The sequence below is a fragment of the Condylura cristata genome, unplaced genomic scaffold (assembly GCF_000260355.1).
Source record: "Condylura cristata isolate star-nosed mole 26May11 unplaced genomic scaffold, ConCri1.0 scaffold00038, whole genome shotgun sequence".
In the NCBI taxonomy this organism is placed as follows: Eukaryota; Metazoa; Chordata; class Mammalia; order Eulipotyphla; family Talpidae; genus Condylura; species Condylura cristata.
Window position 1 is genome coordinate 3,647,841 of NW_004567139.1, and position 19,322 is coordinate 3,667,162.

At 55.4% G+C, this 19,322-nt stretch overlaps 1 protein-coding gene across 4 annotated transcripts in view; it reads left to right on the plus strand.

The window, feature by feature from the left end:
• The window catches only part of ARSG (arylsulfatase G), an 86,110-nt gene that overhangs the window by 56,722 nt on the left and 10,066 nt on the right, over positions 1-19,322 (plus strand). For 3 of the 4 annotated variants that reach the window (XR_001146100.1, XM_012733112.1, XM_004693358.2), the window contains 3 exons: positions 4,392-4,588; positions 5,450-5,530; positions 15,244-15,352. Coding sequence is in view for 3 of the 4 variants with exons in the window: in XM_012733112.1 (XP_012588566.1) it covers positions 4,392-4,588; positions 5,450-5,530; positions 15,244-15,352 (387 nt within the window). In the remaining variant the exon portion in view is untranslated. The remainder of the gene's footprint in view (positions 1-4,391; positions 4,589-5,449; positions 5,531-15,243; positions 15,353-19,322) is intronic. The other variant, XM_012733111.1, reaches the window with a different exon arrangement.

Sequence of the window (19,322 nt, forward strand, 5' to 3'; positions counted from 1 at the left end):
CAGAAGTACTCCGAGAAAGCCACCTGGTTCATCCAGCGTGCCAGGTAAGGAGTCCCCTGGCCCCGGGCGCAGGCCCTACCGCCTGCTCACTGTTGACAGGGGTGAGTGTCTCTTCCTGCTGCTGGGACAGACCCCCCATCACCTTCTTAGCTAAATCAGCAAAGTAGCCTCAGTTGTGGAAGCCAGTGGTCAAAACCAGTACCAGGGGCTGAAACCCAGATGCCCACGGGGTGTTTCCTTTGGGAGGCCTGGGGTGGAATGGAAAGGGGGGCTCTTCCTGCCTCTTCTAGCTTCTGGAAGCTGCTGGTCTGCATCATTCTCATCTCTCCTCCTCTGGCTGCTGCCTTTCCTCAGATGCCTTCTCCTGCTCCCGTAAGGACAGGTATGATCACCTTTCGGGTCTAAGAACCCAAGGTAATCTTCCTATGTCTAGATCCTTAGCATAATTGCATCTGCAAAGACCCTTTTGCCATATAAGGTAGCACTCACAGGATTAGACCAGGGACATCTGTGGGGACATTATAACTTCACAGGCTTCACAGCCCTGGGTTGAACCCCGAGCATTGCAGGGCCCAAGTAGGTAACATTATTTTTGGTGGAGAGAGGTGATTGAGGGGAAAGATTCTTGCATAGACACAAGAGGCCAAGAGCTGCCCAGGTAGGTGACCTTGAAGAGGGAAGCATTAGGCATAGGCATTAGGGAATGGTGGGGCCTGCGGTGAACTTGAAGACACTTCCTCCGCGGGAGGGCCTGTGGCTGCCAGGTCCAGTGCCTGGTGCTTGTGGGGAGAGGAGCCTTCTTTCCGTTTCTCAGGAGCCAGGACACCCAGCCCTTGTGAGAAATCTTTGATCTTTAAATATTCCACTAGTTGGATATTAGACGTGGCAGAAAGCAACACACTGTCAGGCCATGGGGTGTTTAAGTGTGCGGGACGCTGGGCCCTGCCTCTCGGTCGGCTCAGGGCGGAGGGTGGATGTTGTACAGCAGTGGGCGATGACCAACATGCATCCTCATTGGGTGCATGTGTGCCAGCGTGCATGGGCACACACACACGTGCCTCTTACCCGCCTGTCCCGCCCCGGCCCTCGCGTGACCCCGAGTTGGCAAACTTGAGGATGGCAGAAGAGTTTCCTGCCGTTTTCCTTCAATAGTTCTGAAACAACAGCCTCTGTGGCCATGCCAATTAAAAATGAGTAGCTGTGTCTGCAGACAGCTGACTCGTCAAAAGGGCACGGAACCTGCCAGCCGCTCATGCTGGACTGTTTGAGAAAGGTCAGCGGGAGGCCAAGCAGCTGTGGAGATTCGTTTATGAGGTTTTATTCTCCAGGTGGCCCCTTACTAGTTTCCAGGGCTTTCTGAGAAACAGGTTCATTTTCTGGTGACTCACAGAAAGTGCTCAACCCTCCGGGCCTGAGACCTGGGCACTTCTCTGCCGCCAGAGGCTTCCAGATGGCTTCAGGGCCCTGTCCCCCAGGCCCAGTGGGTGCTTTGTGGCTGGTGGGGACTGTGCCTGGCACTTTCTGCAACAGGGAGGGTTTTCAGGGGAAGTGATGGCAGCCTGTGGGGGCCGGGGCTGTTTAATGCCCCTTTGATGTAGACAGACCTGGTGCCTGGTTGGGGAAAAACAAGTACTTCAGGAACGGTCTCCTTATCACATGAAAAGCCTGAGCTGCTTGCTGCTTTATTAACTAGTTGTTAAGTGAATAGTTACATGAATCCTGTTGGCTTTTACCTGGGCAGAAAACACTCCTCAGGGTGCTGATTTCTTTAGGAATTTTCTTGCCAATTCATCCATGATTTTCGCAGCATCAGCAGAAAAGACCCCCAACCCCATCCTGACTCCTTCTTCTTGGCTCCCTGGACATTTGCCAAAACTACCAGGGGTCCGTGGCCGGTGCTTTCGCCCCCTGGGCAAGGGCCCCCCCCCAGTCTTTCTTTGGAAGTTTCTGTTTCCGTCTTTTCTTGTATTCAGACCCTTCATCCAGCAGTGACACTGAAAGCTAATCCTCCAGTGGGCTTTTTAAGCTGCAGACAAAGCTCTAGAACTGGCAAAAGGGAGCGGGCAGATGGCACGGCCCGGGGTCAGATGGTCCAGCCCTCGGCTCCTCGCTGGGCTGGTCAAGGAGGAGCGTCTGGGGCAGAGTGTGAGTTGGGGATATTTGAACTGAGCCACGTGGGGAATCCAGAGCTTGATCAACGTTCCAGAGCATTCGTCCTTTGGGATGAGGCCCCTGAGAGGCTCAGATGACCGAGCAGGCTGAGTGCCCCCACCCCCGGACCTGCAGAGGGGCCACTGTCCCTCGTGTCCTGGCTTCACCCTCCCCCTCATTGCTGCCTTCAGCACCCACCGCCCAACCCGCAGCAGGTCTCTGAGTTCAGGGTGCGTGCGACCTTGCTTGACCTTGCTCACTGTCTGCCCCCTTCATTCTTTCTCTGGGTTGGAAGCTGGATGAACAATATGGCGGTGTGAAGAGCTGAGTCCTCATGAAGAGTGAGGGCCTGGAAGCTTCTGCTTCCATCTGCGGCTTCTCTCCGAGGATGGTCTGTCCAAGTGGACACCCCCATGCCCACTTGCACCCCTCATCCTGCTGTTCTTGGGCCCTGTCCTGCCTCACCCCAAACCCTCTTTGGCTCCCCATTTTGCTCTCTCACAGCGCCCTGTGTTTTTCCTCTGTTACCCCTACAAAATCTGTACAGAATCACGGGATTCATTTTTAGTTGCATTTTCTCTCTCCTGTTTCCAGTGAGCTGCTATATCCCCAGAAGGTGGAGTCGTATCTATCACGTCCGATGCTCTGGCCCCAGGTCCTGAGTCCTAACTAGAGCTTCATCCTTAGTCATCAGTGGATAAATGAATAGACTACATTAGCCCCGACAGGTGCTGGTGTCGTGTGAGGGGCAGAAACAGGAATTCCGCCTGCCTGTGCGTTTGAGCAGCCCAGGCTAGTGGGGGCAGCTGTGTCCAAAGCCAGTTCTGGCGGTTGGTATTGCCAGTGCCCATCAATGCCATGGGGTGGAGGGGGGTCGGGGAGTGTCAAGGACTCCTGGGGCAGAGGAGGAGTGTTGGGGACTTTTGAGCTGGGTCTTATGAATGGGCTAAGTGTCCTTAGCAAAACACCAGGGCGGCTCTGCGGGAGGGGACAGCTGGGCGAGGCACGGGTGGCGGAGGGGCAGGAGTCCAGGACGGGCCGCAGGCGCCTCGAGGGCCAGCAGGTGGGCTGGAAGGGCCCAGGCTGCAATGGTCTGTGCGCTGGGCTGTGAGGGTTGGACTCACCGGCTGGCTGAGTGGGTTTCCCAATCAAGTCGGGTTCCAGAAGGCTGTTTATAAAGCTGAGGCCAGAGGGAGGCGGTGAAAGTGAGGGGCCAGTGCTATTCACCCTGCATTCCAGAAAGACCCTTTGTCTTCCATCCCCAGGGGGCCTGCTGGAGCACAGAGGGCTGGGGCTGCTGGGGGCAGGAGCCTGCTCCTCCCTGCTGGTGGGGTGCCCTGCCTCACCTCCAGCCTGGCTCTCTCCAGCCGCACTGCTGGGGACCACTTGTGAGAGGCAGCTGCCCCTTGCCTGCCACTTTCTCTTTCGGGCCCAGAACCTTCCTGCAGACAGTCTCACGCCTGCCCTGTCCTCTTGTCTGGAGGTCCTGTCCTCTTGTCTGGAGGTCCTAGTCTGCTTACCTCTCCACTTGTTTTATCACACAAACAGCAGGTGTTCCCTTAGAAGTCTCCAAAAACAAATAAGCAAGCAGAAAATAAAATCACCCCAATGCCACAGCCCTTCCCCCCAGCAGCCCCTCCTGCCAGTCTGGATGTGTCTCTCCAGCTGGTCCACAAAGTGTCCGAAATGGAATTGTCTCACTGTCCGACTGTCTGCTGTCATCTCTTGGGACTAGCGACTGACACGTAAACACATGCTTTTATTTTCTTTTAGGTGATGCTTTTATTTTCTTTTAGGACGTTAAATTTCAGTGTAAGTCAAGCAGACCCACCACTCGGGCGACTGCCTCGGACAAGACAACTCTAGAAACGTCACCAGACGCTATTGATCAGTGCGGGGTGGGTTGGCTGAGCCCTCGTGCCTTGGGCTTTATGTCAGGTTGCTGAGTGCAGGCGCCGTCCTAGTCTGTGATCAAGGCATCAGGATTCGGGGAGGGGGCGCTGGCTGTGGCTTGATGCAGAGCTGAGGCTGGGGGGCTCTCAGGCAGCTGCTCGCGAGATTGTGCTAGGCAGGGTGGGCACAGGATCCTGGGTGTGTTTGAAAATCAAGTCTCAGGGCCTCTCCTATCACCACTTTGCACAAACCCAACCAAGAGTTCCCCTAACCTGTGTCTGCCGAGGAGAGAGCGACCTGGGCGTTAAGAGCGATCTGGGGGTTCATTCTCGGCTCTCCCACTGCAGCACCAGCGGAAGGCCTTTCCTGCTCTACATGGGCTTGGCCCACATGCACGTGCCCTTGTCCAGGACCCAGCGCTCAGCCGACGCCCGGGGGGCCGCCCCGTACCGTGCAAGTCTCCGGGAGATGGACAACCTGGTCGGCCAGATCAAGGATGAAGTTGACCGCACAGCAAAAGAAAACACATTCCTCTGGTTTACAGGTGAAGAATAAAACCTAGCCAGTCTCATGGAGACCTACTGGCTACCTTGACCCCCCCCACCAGCGTGACTGGCCAGCGACCCTCATGGGTGGGGCGGGGGCTTGCTGAGAACTCACTTCCCGCTGGCATTTGTTGGCTTGAATGCTGAAAACTCTGAGGCTTCCAGGGCAGGGCCCCTGGAAATGTTTGCTCAGAAACAGCTCCTGCCCCACAGCCCTGTGTAACGATCAAGTCCACTGGATGTTGCTCCTGCTTGTGAGTGAACGGCTTTGACACTGTCAGCCTACCTAGCGACTCTCACAGTTCTGCTTCACCCTCCTCCGGGTCCCCAGGGCTCTGGCCACCCCTGGCACCAGGTCATGTCAGCTAGTGAGCCCTGCAGGGTCTCCATGAGCACTGTGGGTCTTCGGTCCCTGCGGATGAGGGTGTCAGGCGGCGACCTGGGTTTGCACCAGCACTGTCGGGCAAGTTGCTTTAGCCTCTTTAAGGCTGTTCCTGCAAGTGCAGTCTTGACCTAGTAGGAGGATCTGTGCGGCACAGTTGGAGGTTATGGGGTGATGTGTGGGCGCACCCCAGGGAGGGGCACAGTGCATGGTAGAGCATTGACGATGAGGGGTTGGGGCGGTTACCACTGCAAAGAGCAGAGTGCATAAGGCAAGACCCTCGGGGTGGTGGTGGGGTGCTAGGGAGGCGGGGCAGAAGCCCCCGGCTCTGGAAGCCCAGTGGAGGGGAGGGTTCAGATTTGCTTCCACACGTCCTCCACTGTCCAGTCCCCTGCTGTGCACAGAGATGTGGGGCCAGAGGGGAAAGACCATGTCCACCAGCCCACTGACCACACGTCCTGCTTGCTTTGACTTCTAGGAGACAATGGCCCCTGGGCACAGAAGTGTGAGCTGGCAGGCAGCACAGGTCCCTTCTCTGGATCATGGCAAACTCGTCAAGGTAGGGGGCCAGCTGGAGCTGGGGGCTGCTGGGTGTGAGGGTCTGCCTCTGGGAGAAGCAGTTTATGTCCAGGCCTTCGGGCATCAGTGAAGCAGGACACGTCGTCCACCAGCCACCAGCTGCCACAGGAGAAACAAAGAGTGACTGAGACAGCTTCTGCCCAGCCCAGACACCCCTTCTTGTCTTATGCTCCAGGGGTCCCCGCTGGGGACCAGCCTTCTCCCAACTGGCCTGTCCATCCATAGAGCTTCCATCACGTATTTCTTTGCCTTCATTCTGCTGCCCATCCTCTCTCTCCTTCCTTTCTACTTCCCCCCGCCCGCCTTTTTTGAGTTACCCTTCCATCCGTCCAACCATTAATTCCACTCACTGATTCAAGAAATCTCTAATGCACAAATAGGCCAGGTCTTTATATATATTATCTCTAGACCTTAGAATAATGATAAGTAGATGGTAATAAGTCCTGTTTGCTCAGGAAAAGAGAGAGAGCAGCTCAGAGAGGCTGAGTCACTTGTCCAAGGTCACACAGCATATGAGGATGAAGCCAGACTTGCTACCTAAAGTCAGCGTGTCCCAATACACCCTCTGCTGAAATGTCCTTCAGCTCCCAGCCCATCTGCTCTGGGAAAGTGGCCCCAGGAGAGCCTCACTTTCTGAGAGGACAGTTATACAAGGGACAGTTTGGCTATGTTGTCAAAGTCTTGAAACATGATGTCAAAGCTATTGATTATCCAATTTCTCCTCTAAGAATTGCTCTTAAAGTATCAGTCCGGCACCCATGATGTATGTGAAAGAGTGGTCACTGCAGTGGAATTTTAAAAAATAGTTGGACATGACCCAAGAGTTTAGCAAGTGCTTAAGAAATCACATTCTATTCATTTAAAGAAATACGAAGGCACCGCTGTAATGATGCATATTGTTGATTGGAAAACATTTCCACTATATAGTTAGCAGTGAATAAACAGATTGCAAAATAATATAGAAAGTATGATTTTATTGTATAAAAATAAGCATACGTATTCTCAGAGAAGTCTTGAGAGAGCCCACACCAGGGCACAGAGATTAGCCCTGGTTCTCTGGATGGGGGAAGAGGATTTAAATGTGACTTCCTCCACAACAAAGTATTATTTACATCCTAGAGGAGTAAAGATTTTAGAAGGAGCTTGTATGGGGGCTCGGAGGTGGGCTTGACCGGTTTTACCCACTGGACTGGGGTGCCCAGGTCAGCGGACACAAACTCCTGCTCATGTTGATCTGGAAGGATATTGTAGTTACCTGGAAACTGGAACATTCCCGCGTCATGTAGGTGGTGGAAGGACGTGCCGACCCTTCATTTTCAGTTGTCAGCTTTAACCCGGTATCCCCGGAGCCAGGCCTGGGAAAACCTTTCAAGCCAGTGGTGTTGGGGCTGTGTTCGTGTCATGTGTCTGGAGATTCAAGGAAAATGGGTGCCACCTCCCCTAACTTCTCAGCGACCAGACTGTTTCATCTTCACCTGCTGGGTGCTGGACTTCTGCCTCCCTGTCTTTCTCTCCTTCTCTTGAGCTCAAGAATGAAGAAAGGATGCTGGGTGGAGGTGGGGTGGGGGGCGTGTTGGCTGTCTGCTGCAGGAGCCTAGCGAAATACAGTCCCAGCTGGCAATGGCTTTTCACGTGAGTTGATGATAATTCCTCCGCTCTGGACCTGGGCCACCCTTGCACCCATCTGCCATCTTCAGCGTTCAGCTGGGAAGCCTGAAAGAACCAGGACTTCGCTCTTTGGGTGAAAACCAGAGACGGAGGATGGGGATAAAGTTCTGGACTCCTCAGTGGTGGAGGGCACTTTGCTCCTTAAGAAGGGGACCTCTGATGACTGAAATGAGGAGCTGCCTTAATGTCTCTCTCCCTCCTTGTAAGCCAGTTTTGAAACATCGTGTCCAACTTAAGGATGTGGCCCTGTGTCCCATCCTTCGAGAAAAGAACTTTACCCACTGAGAAATGCGCTCACCAGCTGGGCAACCTCCACAGCTCCTTTCCTGCAGTTTGTCAAGCACCTACTATGTGCCAGGAGCTGTGCACAGTTCTGGGACCACAATCAATGAGCCCCCTGGCCTTAAGTCTAGAGCAGTGTTCCTCAGATTCTAACATGCAGGCAGGTCCCTGTGGATCCCGCTAGCAGGCAGGTGTGACCCGGCAGGTCTGGGATGGGGAGGGAGACCAAGCGTTTCTAACAAGCTCGTGGATATGCTTGGGCCAGGGACCCCACTTTGAGAACCATGGATCTCGAATAGCTAGACCGTGTGAGTCCTGTACCAGGCATGGGCCAGAGCCGCCTGCAAGCTTGTTAGCCATGCAGACTCGGGCCTCGCCCCTTCGCAGTCCATCAGGACCCTGGGGGTTGGCTTTCACTGATCTGTGTGTGTGTGTTTTGGTTTTTTTTTTTAAGATTTATTTATTTATGTGTACAGAACTGGAGTACAGTCCCGAGGTACAGAGGCAGTGAGAGGACTCACCAGAGACAGAGTGGGGAGCTGAACAGGCAGCCAAACAAAAAAACCTACTGAGGGGAGCAGCAGGCAGGTCAGGATAGGTCTGCCACGCCATGTGGTCACCTCCGGGGCAGGCGGGGATCGAACTAATGCGGAAGTGGCTTAAGCTTCTTAGTGCTGCGCTTTAACCCGCTGCGCCACCAGGGAGGGCCGTGATCTGTGTTTTAGCAAGACCTGCCAGTGAGTTGGATGTGCGCTCAAGTTTGAGAAGCACCTCTCTGGAGCTTCCCCTCCCATGCCAGGCACAACCCCCGTGGCCATTTGAATTAAAATTAAATGAAAATCCAGTGCCCAGTCACACCAGCGGTGGTTCAAGGGCTCAGCAGCCCACAGGACAAACGGTGATCACAGTGGATGTGAAGTCACAGAAAGACTGTTTCCACCCTGGGAGAGATTCTGTTGTCCGTGCTGGGGGCAGACTTTGGGGGTCGCGTGTAACCCAGGGCAGGACAGCTGTGGCCAGGGCAGTGGACTCTCGCTCCCCTGGGGCAGAACAGAAAGGCTTCCCAGCGGGGGAGGGCGCCCTGGGCAGCCCCGGAGAGTGGGCAGAGACCAGGAGGCAGCAGCTGCCCAGCGGCCTGGTCTGGGGCTGAGGGACAGCTGGGCGCAGCGGATAGCGAGCCATGGCCAGCGGTGGAAGGAACTTTCCTTCAGGCCAAGGGCTTTGGCCTTTATCCTAAAGAAGCATGTGCAGTCATCAAGGAGGTTGAGTGAGGCTGTCATCACTGAATTTTTAAAAATTCAGGTGTAATTCAGGTAACATCCAAAGGGCCACTGGAACCTGGACCGCCTGGTGCGTCCGGCACACTGTGCTGTGCAGCGGTCACCTGTTGAGTCCCCAAACATTCTCATCACCCCAAAAGAAAACCCCACACCCTTCAACCATTAACACGCCCTCCCCAGACCTCCCAGCAGTGTGCTCATGTTGGTGGGCCGAAGAGGGTGTGTGAGGGGAGAAGCTAGACATTTGCACCAAGTCCCGGATGGTAGGAAAGACGCACGTGACCATAACTCCAGGGGTCTCTCTGTAGAACGCAGCAGGGCAGCCTCCACCTTCTTTGCCTCAGTCTCCCTGTCAGGGAAACTGAGGCTGAACAGGCGGAGGACTTGCCCTGGCGGCTGCCGAACCCGTCAAGGGAAATGCCATTAGCCTTGCGGCGGTCCAGGCGTCTAAATCTGTGTGGCAGCAGGGACCAGGGGACAGAGCTGGGGCCTTTGGAGGCCGAGGCTGGGCTTGAAGCTCCACCCAGCTTAGGAGCCTGGGGACCCTCCTCCTGCGCCTCCCACCCCACCACGGGGCCTGGGGCCCCCAGGCAGGGCCTCTGGAGAATCAACTGGCATCATGTGTGTGCTCGTGTCTCCTAACCCACACCCCCTCAGAAGAGTGTGCCCCAGGAGGAGGGCTGGGAGGGGGTCAGAAACTGCCCCGAAGAGCTTTCCCTCTTCACCTGTCCACGGGCAGCAGGCATGGAGAGCGGAGCCTCTGCCGGCAACGGCTCTGCCTGGAGGAGCTGAGCTCCGCGGCTGGCGTGATCCTCTCAAGGTAACGCCCTTTCTGTCCGGCGAACTTGGCAGCTTGACGTGACGTCTGGGGGTCTGCGTGCGGCCGGTGGCCACGCTCCTCTTTGCTCTTTCCTCTGTGCCTGGGGTAAGCGTTACCCCTTCCCCACGCCCCCCACCACCTGCCCTCAGCTGCGCCACGGCTTCTTCCTCCCCTCTGCTCAGGAGGCTGCAGGAGCGCTGGAGGCCAGGCTATGGCCAGGGCCTCGGTCACTGGGTCTGGGGCCCCTTTGGACCCCTGCTCCCCCTGGCCCGGGGTCCTCCTCAGTGGGACCCCGCCGGTCTTGCTCTGCAGAGTCAGTGTCTAGATAGATGAAAGAGAAGACAGGGATGTTTTCGCAACGGGGCAGGACAAACAGTACCAGAGTTCTGCTTTCTTTCCCCGGCAGCCAGCACGCTGTTGCGTCAGGCCTCACGCTGCCTTCCCTTCTCCCCGGCCGCCCTCCCCTCTTCCTTTTCCTTTCCTGGCCAAGCCGCCTCGCTCAGCTGAGGGGATGAGGCAGAGTCTCCTGGATTCGTCTTTCTCCCCCTCGCCCCCCACCCCCAGCGTGTGAGGATGCGCCTCTGGCCTGGGCTGGCGCCCTGCAGGGGTGAGGAGAAACTGACCAGGGGGCTGGGGGGCAGAGCGGAGCTGTCTCCCCACAGACGCAGCCACAGCCCCTCTCTGCCCGCCCCGCCCCGCCCCGCCCGGCCGGACCTGCTTCCTGCTCAGCACAACCAACACCTTGTTTGTGCTCCTGGCTGCTCCCCTGTCTGGAAAAGCTTTTCTTGTTTTATTTGAAGAGCAGAACTGTTCCTTCCTCCCCCTTGGTGATGAGGAAACATTCTGTTGAACTTGGCATCCTGGGCTTCTAGCAGACCTTGGTTGTTTGTAATTTGATGCTATCAGGCCCTTGCATAACCTTTCCCACCAGGAAGCCCTCTGGATCCCTGGCCTTCAGGCCAGTTTGGGGGTGAGGGTGGAACAGAGAAGGTCAGAGGTGCACCTGGGTGAGGGAATGGGGACAAGGGGTGTTGGGGCAGGGCCAGCTGGGGCCTGGGGGGACCCAGTGGACGCGGAACTGTGTGTCCTGGTGACCTCTCACCACCAGGCTGGGAAGGTCCCTGCACCACCCTCAAGGCCACCGGGACAGCCAGAGTCCGCATCCAGCCAGGCTGCCTGGCGTTTCTAGAAAACTAGTATGCCATGGCATCCTTGGCAAGGGCTCGTATTTATATTTAGAAACAGAGCCTGCTTCTCTAGAAGGTTATAGAATGTGCTCAGGACAGGCACGCTGTCACCGAGCCACAGTCACCCCGGCAGGCCAGGCAGGTGACATAAATGACCTGATGCTGGTTTCCGTGAGCTGTGGGCAGCGTCAGGGGCGTGGCAAGCTGCAGAGAGCGCTCTGTCTAATGACATTCACGCACAGTCATGAGTGTTCCAAAGCAAGGACCTCGCAGGCCGAATCTGACTGCCAGGGGCTGGACTCAGCCTGGGAGTTGGCAGATGGCAACTTCTGCCATTTTTTCTCTACAGGTGATTTTGTTTTGTTATAGTGTGTTTGTGGGTAGAACTACGTTCCAGAACCTCACCCAGGACTTCCTGCACGTTTCCTACCTGTGAGGAGCGTGGGTACACGTCCCCTCAGAGGTGGCCGGAGGCGGTCACACCGACCGCTCAGAGCCAGGTGAAGAGAGCGTGGCCCCGAGTAACACCGAGGCCTGCCAACTCCAGGGGGACCCCTATCCATCTACCTAGTAACCCCCCTGTGGTCCTCAAACCACTGGCGACCCATCAGGGTCACCTAGACTGAGAAGCCTACCCCCCCACGAATTAAACCCGCATCCCTGGGGGCTCTCCCGGGCTGAGAAGTTTCCAGACCTCCCGTTAGCCCTGCTTCTTTGTGACTCAGTGAAACATGGCATTTGGGGCCTTCCTGTGAGAAGCCACTTGTTTCCAGCGTGGGCCGTGGTGAGCCTTCTCGGCGGCCCGGCTCCAGGCACACGAAATGGCATTTCACTTCCGTAGCCAGGGCTGAGCAAGTAAGCAACTTCATGAATCATGGTTCTGTTTATATTTTGGTTGCTGAGGCTAAATATTTATTGCTTTAAGTAAGAGGTTCTGCCTTAATTAGAGTCATCACTAACCACAACTGCATCGAAGTTCTCATGGCCAGACGCTTGCATTTCCCAGTAGGCAACCAGCACTTCCACCGTGCCAGGTCACTGAGCAAAGTATTACAATTTATCTCAACCACCCAAGAGTTGTTGCAATCTAAAGTGCATAGAAGTTTAATTTATAGACTGATCTATTGTTTTTATTTAATACCGATGAGTCATGTTTACAGTCCTACGTACGGCATGAAGATATCAAAATCTAGGCAATCTAGAATTTGGGGTTAAAAAGCACATGTGCTTTCGTGAGCGTGAAATGCATTTGTCTGCTTTTAGAACTTGCCCCTCACTCTTCGTCCCCCAGAAAGGTGATCCCTACATTACATCCCCAGGAGAGCTCAGAAAATGTGGGTATCCAGGCCCCCCTGCACCAGTGAATTCTGTCTCTGGGAAGGGGGCATTGGTGTGGGTATTTTTTTTTAATATTTATTTATTTATGCACAGAACTGGGGTATAGGCCTGAGGTGCAAGGGGTGAAAGGATTCACCAGAGACAGAGAGGGGAGCAGAACAGGCAGATCGACAAAGTACATCGCTGAGGGGAGCAGCAGGTGGGTCAGGAGAGGTCTGCCGCGCCATGTGGTCACCTCCGGGGTGGGGATCGGACTTGCACTGAAGCAGATGGAACTTGCACTGAAGCGGCTGCGGCCAGCTTGCTGTGCTGCGTCCTAACCCGTTGCACCACCAGGGAGGGCCCAGAGTGGGTACTTTTAAAAAGCCCTCTTAGTGATTTCAAAATGTACTCAGGAATGAGAACTGTCCCAGAGGGTTCAAAGGACCGGGCCATTAGACCCAAATTCGCATCTTGGTGTTAGCAGTTGCCAGCTGTGTGACCCTGGGCAAGTGTATTAGCCTCTCTGAACTGGAAAAAAAACAAAAAACGATCATAGAATCTCACTTGAAAGTTTGTTATAAGAATTACATGAGGTAATCCAGGGAAGCCTGAGCTCGGGAAGCCACACCAGGGGCTCAGAAGGGCTCGATTAGGAGAGGGTCTTCTTGTTACTGCTCCCACAATATTGAACGAGGATTGAAGTTCGATTAGGAGCAGGTAACCCTGAAGTATATTGGGGACCCAGGGACAGCTGTCCTGGAAATCAGACTTTGCTAAGACGGATAAAGTACAAGAGACTCTGTTAGATGCCTGTGATAATAGGGACTCACCACCCTAGGGACCACAGGGAGGCTAGTAAGGTTTGTGCATCCCCCAGCTCCAGGGGATACTGGCGCTTGGAACCACTTGGTGTCCACAGGTTTGTGTGGACCTACATACTTATGATTGCCTGTCTACACTCTGGATCCCTTTGAGATGAATTCCTTTGAGGACAAGGAGCTTGGCTGAAATATCTGTGTCTTTTCGCTAGAGCCAGGACTCAAAGAGAACCCCCTCTAGCTGACTCGTCTTCACGGCCTGCAGGGGTACCCCCCCCACCCCCCGTGGCCACATCTAGGGCTTTCTTTCAGCCAAGCTTTCTCTCTCTTCCTTTTACTTTCTTAACCTTGGCCTGTGGGCTGTCCACTCTGTTGACATAGGCCTTGTGTATCTGGCTGGAGTCTCCCTGACCCCGCCAGCAGCCAAGCCCTTGCTGAAACAAAGCAAACACATAGAAATACTTTTTTTTCTCAACCAGGAAAGTCAAAGCCTGAAAACGAATGGCCGAGGTAACCCGGGGTGGGGGTGTGTGTGTGTGTGCGTGTGCCAAGTGGTGAAGACAAGGAGCAGAAGTATCAGCTAGGGACTACTTGTCCCAATGGGGTCCTCCTGGAAGCAGAGACCAGAGCTTGCTCCAACTCTGGTGCCCACTGCCCAGGGCGCCATGGTGAGCAGCACCTACTTGACCATCAGAACGAAAGGCTTGTTGCTTCCACCTTTTCTTAACATCTGACCGCAAAGGCTAAGCAAGCCCATTTGAATCTTGTGCCCTGTAGATCCACACTTAGAGGGGTGCCGTTCGTCACCCACTTATCCCCCGAACTTCCACACGGGTGCTCCTCACAGGCAGGGGATGCTCTGCCAAGCCCGCCACATGCAGTCTCGGATGCTTCCTCCCTGCCCTGTGGCCCGGAGCTGGAGCTGAAGTCATGCATTCCAAAGCCACGTGGGGCTGCTTTTATGCTGGCCGCGTTTCTGGATCCTCTGACCCATATGTCTGGTTTATGGGGGCGTGGGTCTCCGTGGGAAGAATGCATTTGAGAACCCCTTAGGCCAAGGTCAAAGGGCTTCCAATTCAGCCTGCACAGCACCACCCGGCTTGGGGAGCTCCACACCCCAACCTGTAAGACAGTCCATGTGGACATGAGGGAATTGTTTTTGCCTCTTGTTTCTTACTCTGACACTTGGGGGACTCCAAAAAAAAAAAAATCTCAAGAATGCCGAACATTTCCGGTGGGCGTGCTGGCCAGGGACATCAGAGGTCCGGTTTGTCCAGTGAGAGTGTGGAGGGACAGACGCCCAGGCTGCTTCCTCCCCCTCGCTGCTTCCACGCGCACGCCAGCCAAATGTGGGAGCGTTGCATGACCAGCAGATGCGTGAGCCACATGTGGTGTTTGCCTTGCAAAGGCTTTTTACACGCTACGCTGGGGAAATAAATGTTCGTCTGAGGGAGCGGAGGGCCGTGTGGGCGGGCTGCTAGCCTGCTGGTCATCATTATAACCGGTGGTCACTTTTGACTAAATGGGTATAAAAATAATTCTTTTAATTAGCAACATGGACATAAACAGGTGGTACCAAGATTGCTCTAGAGGCAAGAGGTGGGAGCTATTACTAATGCTGTTTCACAATGTCAGAACACTCATGCACTCAAGAAAACCCAAACGGAGCAAAATAAAGCAAAACAAAGAGACAAGAAAATCTGTGCTGGCTTGTTGGGCCCTGGGCAGGTCAGGGAGCTGGGGAAGTTGCTGCCTTTCTCTCATTTTGGAAGTCAACCAGCCGGCCCTGGAAAGAGTCCTGAAGAAGGTGAGTGATGTGATTCCACAGGAAGAACCCAAGGATGAGGAACACTCTGATTCAAAGATAGGCAGCTGGTTACTCAAATCGTCATTCCTCCTTGGCATTAGCAGAAACTTCCAGAGAGTCCTCGTAGAATGGACTGTTGCTCCAGATAAATAGTTCTCACGTTGGCCCTCCCTGGTGGCGCAGCGGGTTAAAGCGCAGCACTGAGAATCTGAAGCCACTTCCGTATGAGTTCGATTCCCGCCTGCCGCCTGCCCTGGAGGAGACCACATGGCGAGCCAGACCTCTCCTGACCCGCCCGCTGCTCCCCTCAGCAGTGTACTTCGTCGATCTGCCTGTTCTGCTCTCCACTCTGTCTCTGGTGAAGCCTCTCACCGCCCCTGAGCCTCTGGCCTGTACCCCAGTTCTGTATGAATAAATAAATAAATCTTTAAAAAAAAAAAAAATAGTTCTCACGTGAAAGACGTCCAGGGTTACTACCCTCAAGGGACCAGCTGTCCCCCTCTCTTCCCAGGGGGAAGTTCGGCCAAGCAGACCACCTGGGAAGGTGGGCACCGCGTCCCAGCTCTGGCTTACTGGCCTGGCACGGTCCCTGGCAACGTCACCAGCGCCGCCCTGTTAAGGTAGGAGACCCGAACTACCCTGAGAACTGTGGCTTAAGGTAAGAAAAGTAACAGGCTGCTGGCGCCTGCGGACCTTCATCTTGCTGGCATTGGTCCAGCTGCTTCCAGTCTGCGGATGACAGTGACTGCACTGGCCAGGCCCTCGTGCTGAGTGGCGGCCACATTTCCAGAACATTCTACAGTATGTTCACACATCCATTCTGGTGCTTTGCTCCTCAGGGACAGACACTCCCAGATCAGAGAGGCTCCCTTCTGGTGCTCAAGCTAAAGCCAGCATCCAACCTGTGCCACTGGCCACCTCTTAGAGGCATCCGATGTGAACTTCAGGTGTGCACCCAGGTGACATGACCGCTTCAGAGAAAGGTCTTGCACACCTGCTTTCCCCCACAATTATAAAACAGGGAACCAAACATTTACCATCGGACTCAGCCATGGCATGGGCCAAGCGCCGGGCTGGGGACTGGAGCCAGCAGCCCACTGCACCCGAGGGGCTGGTGCTCTGGCTTTGGGGTGGGGGTAGGACCTCGGCAGCACCTGTGCAGGTGACCTGGTGCTTTGCAGCTAAAATTCTGAGGCAGGTGTCTCAACCCAGCTCTTGCCAGGCCAGGTCGTTCTGTGTCGTGGGCATGTTTCATAGACTCCTTGGCCTCCGCCTTGTGCCAAGTGCACCCCTCCCTGAGCCGTGACAACCCAAACGTCTGCAGGCTGAGCTGAGTGTCCCCCCGGAGGCAGACTTGAGGGTTCCAGCTCTCATGTGCTTTGTCTAGGCTGGTACACAAGGCTAAGGGGGCTGCAGGACCCTCAGCTCTGTTCAGAGCAAATGACCTGACCCCCCCCTTTTTTTTTTCCAAATGACCCCTTTTTTGGAGGTGACTGAAGCAATTATGGGTGCCCAGGTGGTGGGGAGGACTTGAGCTCATCTGAAGCAGCTACGGCTGCTGTGTAGCCAGGTGAGCAGGACTCCTAGGGTGCTGGGCCTTCCGGATGCCTGCAGGGATCTGTGCAGGGGACTAGCGAGTTCTGTAGTAGGAGCACCCCAGGGGTGCTGCTTGCACTCATGTCCTGTGAGCATCGCCCCTGCATAGGGTCTGGCCACACATCCCTTACAAAGACACCCCACATACACACACACACGCACTCACCTTCTCTGTTATCTGCCAGGGGCAGTGGTGTGAAAAACCGGCTCGCCTCACCCCCACTCTGCCCTGTAACAGACAGGCACACTTTGCTCTTGAGCTTCCCTGATGCCTTGGGGCTCCCAGCCCTCTGCAAAACTGACTGTGGGACCTGCTGACCTTTATATATAATTATATATTTTTAAAGATTTATTTATTTATTCATATAGAACTGGGGTACAAGCCAGAGGTGCAGGGGTGGTGAGAGGCTTTACTAGAGACAGAGTGGGGAGCAGAACAGGCAGATCAACGAAGTACACTGCTGAGGGGAACAGTGGGGAGACAGGAGGGGTCTGCCGCGCCGTGTGGGTCACCTCTGGGGCGGGGAATCGAACTCACACTGAAGGGGCTGCAGCTAGCTTGCAGTGCTGCGTCTTAACCCGTTGCGCCACCAGGGAGGGCCCACACCTGCTGACCTTTAAAAGGACACTGCAGTCCCTCAACCCCCTGCAGGGGGCTGAGACCAGGCAGGCGAGCACCCAGCTTTCTTAGGCTAACAGTGCCCGAAGGCACGGAGGCTCCCGGTCCTAGGGACGCCTCCTGCCCTCTTGCTCGTCTGGAGGAAGTTCTGTTCCCTTTCCTCCCTCCCTCTTGGCGAGGCCCATGCACGCTCATCCCTCCTCGCGCTGGCCACGTCTGTGTTAGGATGACCTTCACCTGCCCCACCCCCTCCATTGGCCCTGGGCTGCTCAGCACCCGCCTCAGAGCCCATCAACAGGTGGCCAGAGCACTGGTTCTCCATGTGCAGTGGGCTCCCCAAGCCCACCCTGCACACCTGGGGCTCCACACCTAAGAGCCCAAAGATGCAACGTCTGGACAACCCGAGCCAGGCCGAGGAATGGCCGAGTGGCCCCGCAAGCACCCCTGCCCACTCTGGGGCAGCCTCTCTCCTGGGGCTGAACCACCGCAGCCCCGCCCCCTGGCTGCCGTCTCACATCCCAAAGGCCAGGCCGCGCCTGCCTCAGACCAGGGCACAGAGCGACCGGCCAGAGGGATATTTAGGGGCACGTGAAATTTTTATTTTCATTTTTTTTAAACCAGGATTTTAAAAATCCTTTCAGATGGAAGAAAATCAAGTTTGGTTTGCTCTCTCCATTTTCTGCATTCATCTGTGTGACTAAGCTGGTGTGGCTTCTATTTATAGTGCAATGAAAGCTCTCAGTATTTGGTATGGGACGAGGGCGCCCTGAAGGCAGATGCACCCCAACCCTCCCAGGCCTCATCACCAACTGTGGGGCCTTGGGAATGTGCACTGGGGGCTTTGGAGACTCCCCCACATTTCACACACCCACAGACCAGTGTCAGGGAGGGGTTGGTTTGCACAGTGGGGGTCCCTGTGGTAGACTCCGTAGGGCGGACGCTTCCTGAGGTCTCCCCTCCGCTGGGTCCAGCCCCAGGACAGCTGTGGGACGTGTGTCAGGAAGGGTGTCCTCCCTGGCCGACCTTGCGGGCTTGGCTTCCTCTGTGACCTGGGCGGGGGTCCGTGTCCGGCCGAGCCTGCCAACCTGGTCACTGGTGCTGCAACCTTACTTTTGAGGCTCTGTCCAGGGAGTGGACTCGGTGACTCTGAGAGCCTTGTCAAATCCTGAGACCCTACGATCCCGTGACTTGGTGCTCCATGACTAGGAAGCCCAGCCTCACGGAGGAGGGAAAACAATAAGTCAGAACAAGAAGGCCTGTGGCTTGCCAAGTCTGACGCAGCTCTGTTTTTCTCGCCGGGAGATTTGACTCAGCCGTGATGACCGGCTCTCCGAGGGACACCACTGTAGAAAGCTTAACACATCCCTGCCACCTTGGCTCATGGGGACTCCCTGCTGTCCTGCGCCACCAGCCTGGGCAGGGACCTTGGGCTCTGAATGGGCTTCGAGACTGTTCTGTGCTCTGCTCTCTGGGACTGCGTGGTGTGGGATGCCCGCTCCAGAACACATATCTCCCAGGAAAAGTCGCCGGCTGCATGGACAGTGAAGTGGAGTCCACAGATACACTCTGCACTCAGGAGGGAGCTTGCTGGGGTGGTAGGGGGAGCCGAGGAGAAGAGGGGGCACAGGGCAGGAGAAGCCAGGTGGCAGGTGACTTGCCCCTGGAGGTGTTACAAGGCACCCCGATGTGAACTGAGTGGCCTGACTGGGTCCTCACCAGTGTGCTTAAAGGGACTGTAAGATTCTACTGCAGGCAGACACAAAAAGATTAGTAATGGGGTTATTTACAAGAAAAGGGGAAATGAATAACTCGGGGGCAAAAAAGAGAGATAAGTTGGTTAATGTGTCCTACCAGTCCTGCTGACCTGGAACCTCAATAGCAGGCTGAGAGTTGGTAAAAAGCCAAGAGACAAGCTGTGAGCCACGAGGCCAAGAGACCCCCAAGGCCCACGTGTCTGTTTTATATCCAACATCGCTGCTTAACTCCACCCTCAGGTCCCGGCATCCTCCCTTGGGTGATGCTGGGATTTGTAGTTCTGGTACCTGGCCCCACGTGGAGTCCACAAAACCTGCATCTGTAGAGGTCATTCAGGACATTCTTTCCCACAACAGAGAGGCAGGTTTGAGGAGGGCGAGTGGCCCCTGGATTGGCCCTGAAGTGGCCATGCTGCCCCCACCCCGGGCTGGGCAGCCCAGACCCCTTAGCTTCATGGCGCCTCACCCTGCCACTGACCTCAGTTGTCCTGAGCTCAGCAGCTCTGTGGGAAGGGGAGCCTGTATGCTCTCCCTGAGGACATTTTCCTGACGTGAACACAGCAGACCAGAGGGAGATGGGCCCTTTCCTCTAGCACAAGACTTTAAAAAAACCCATTATCA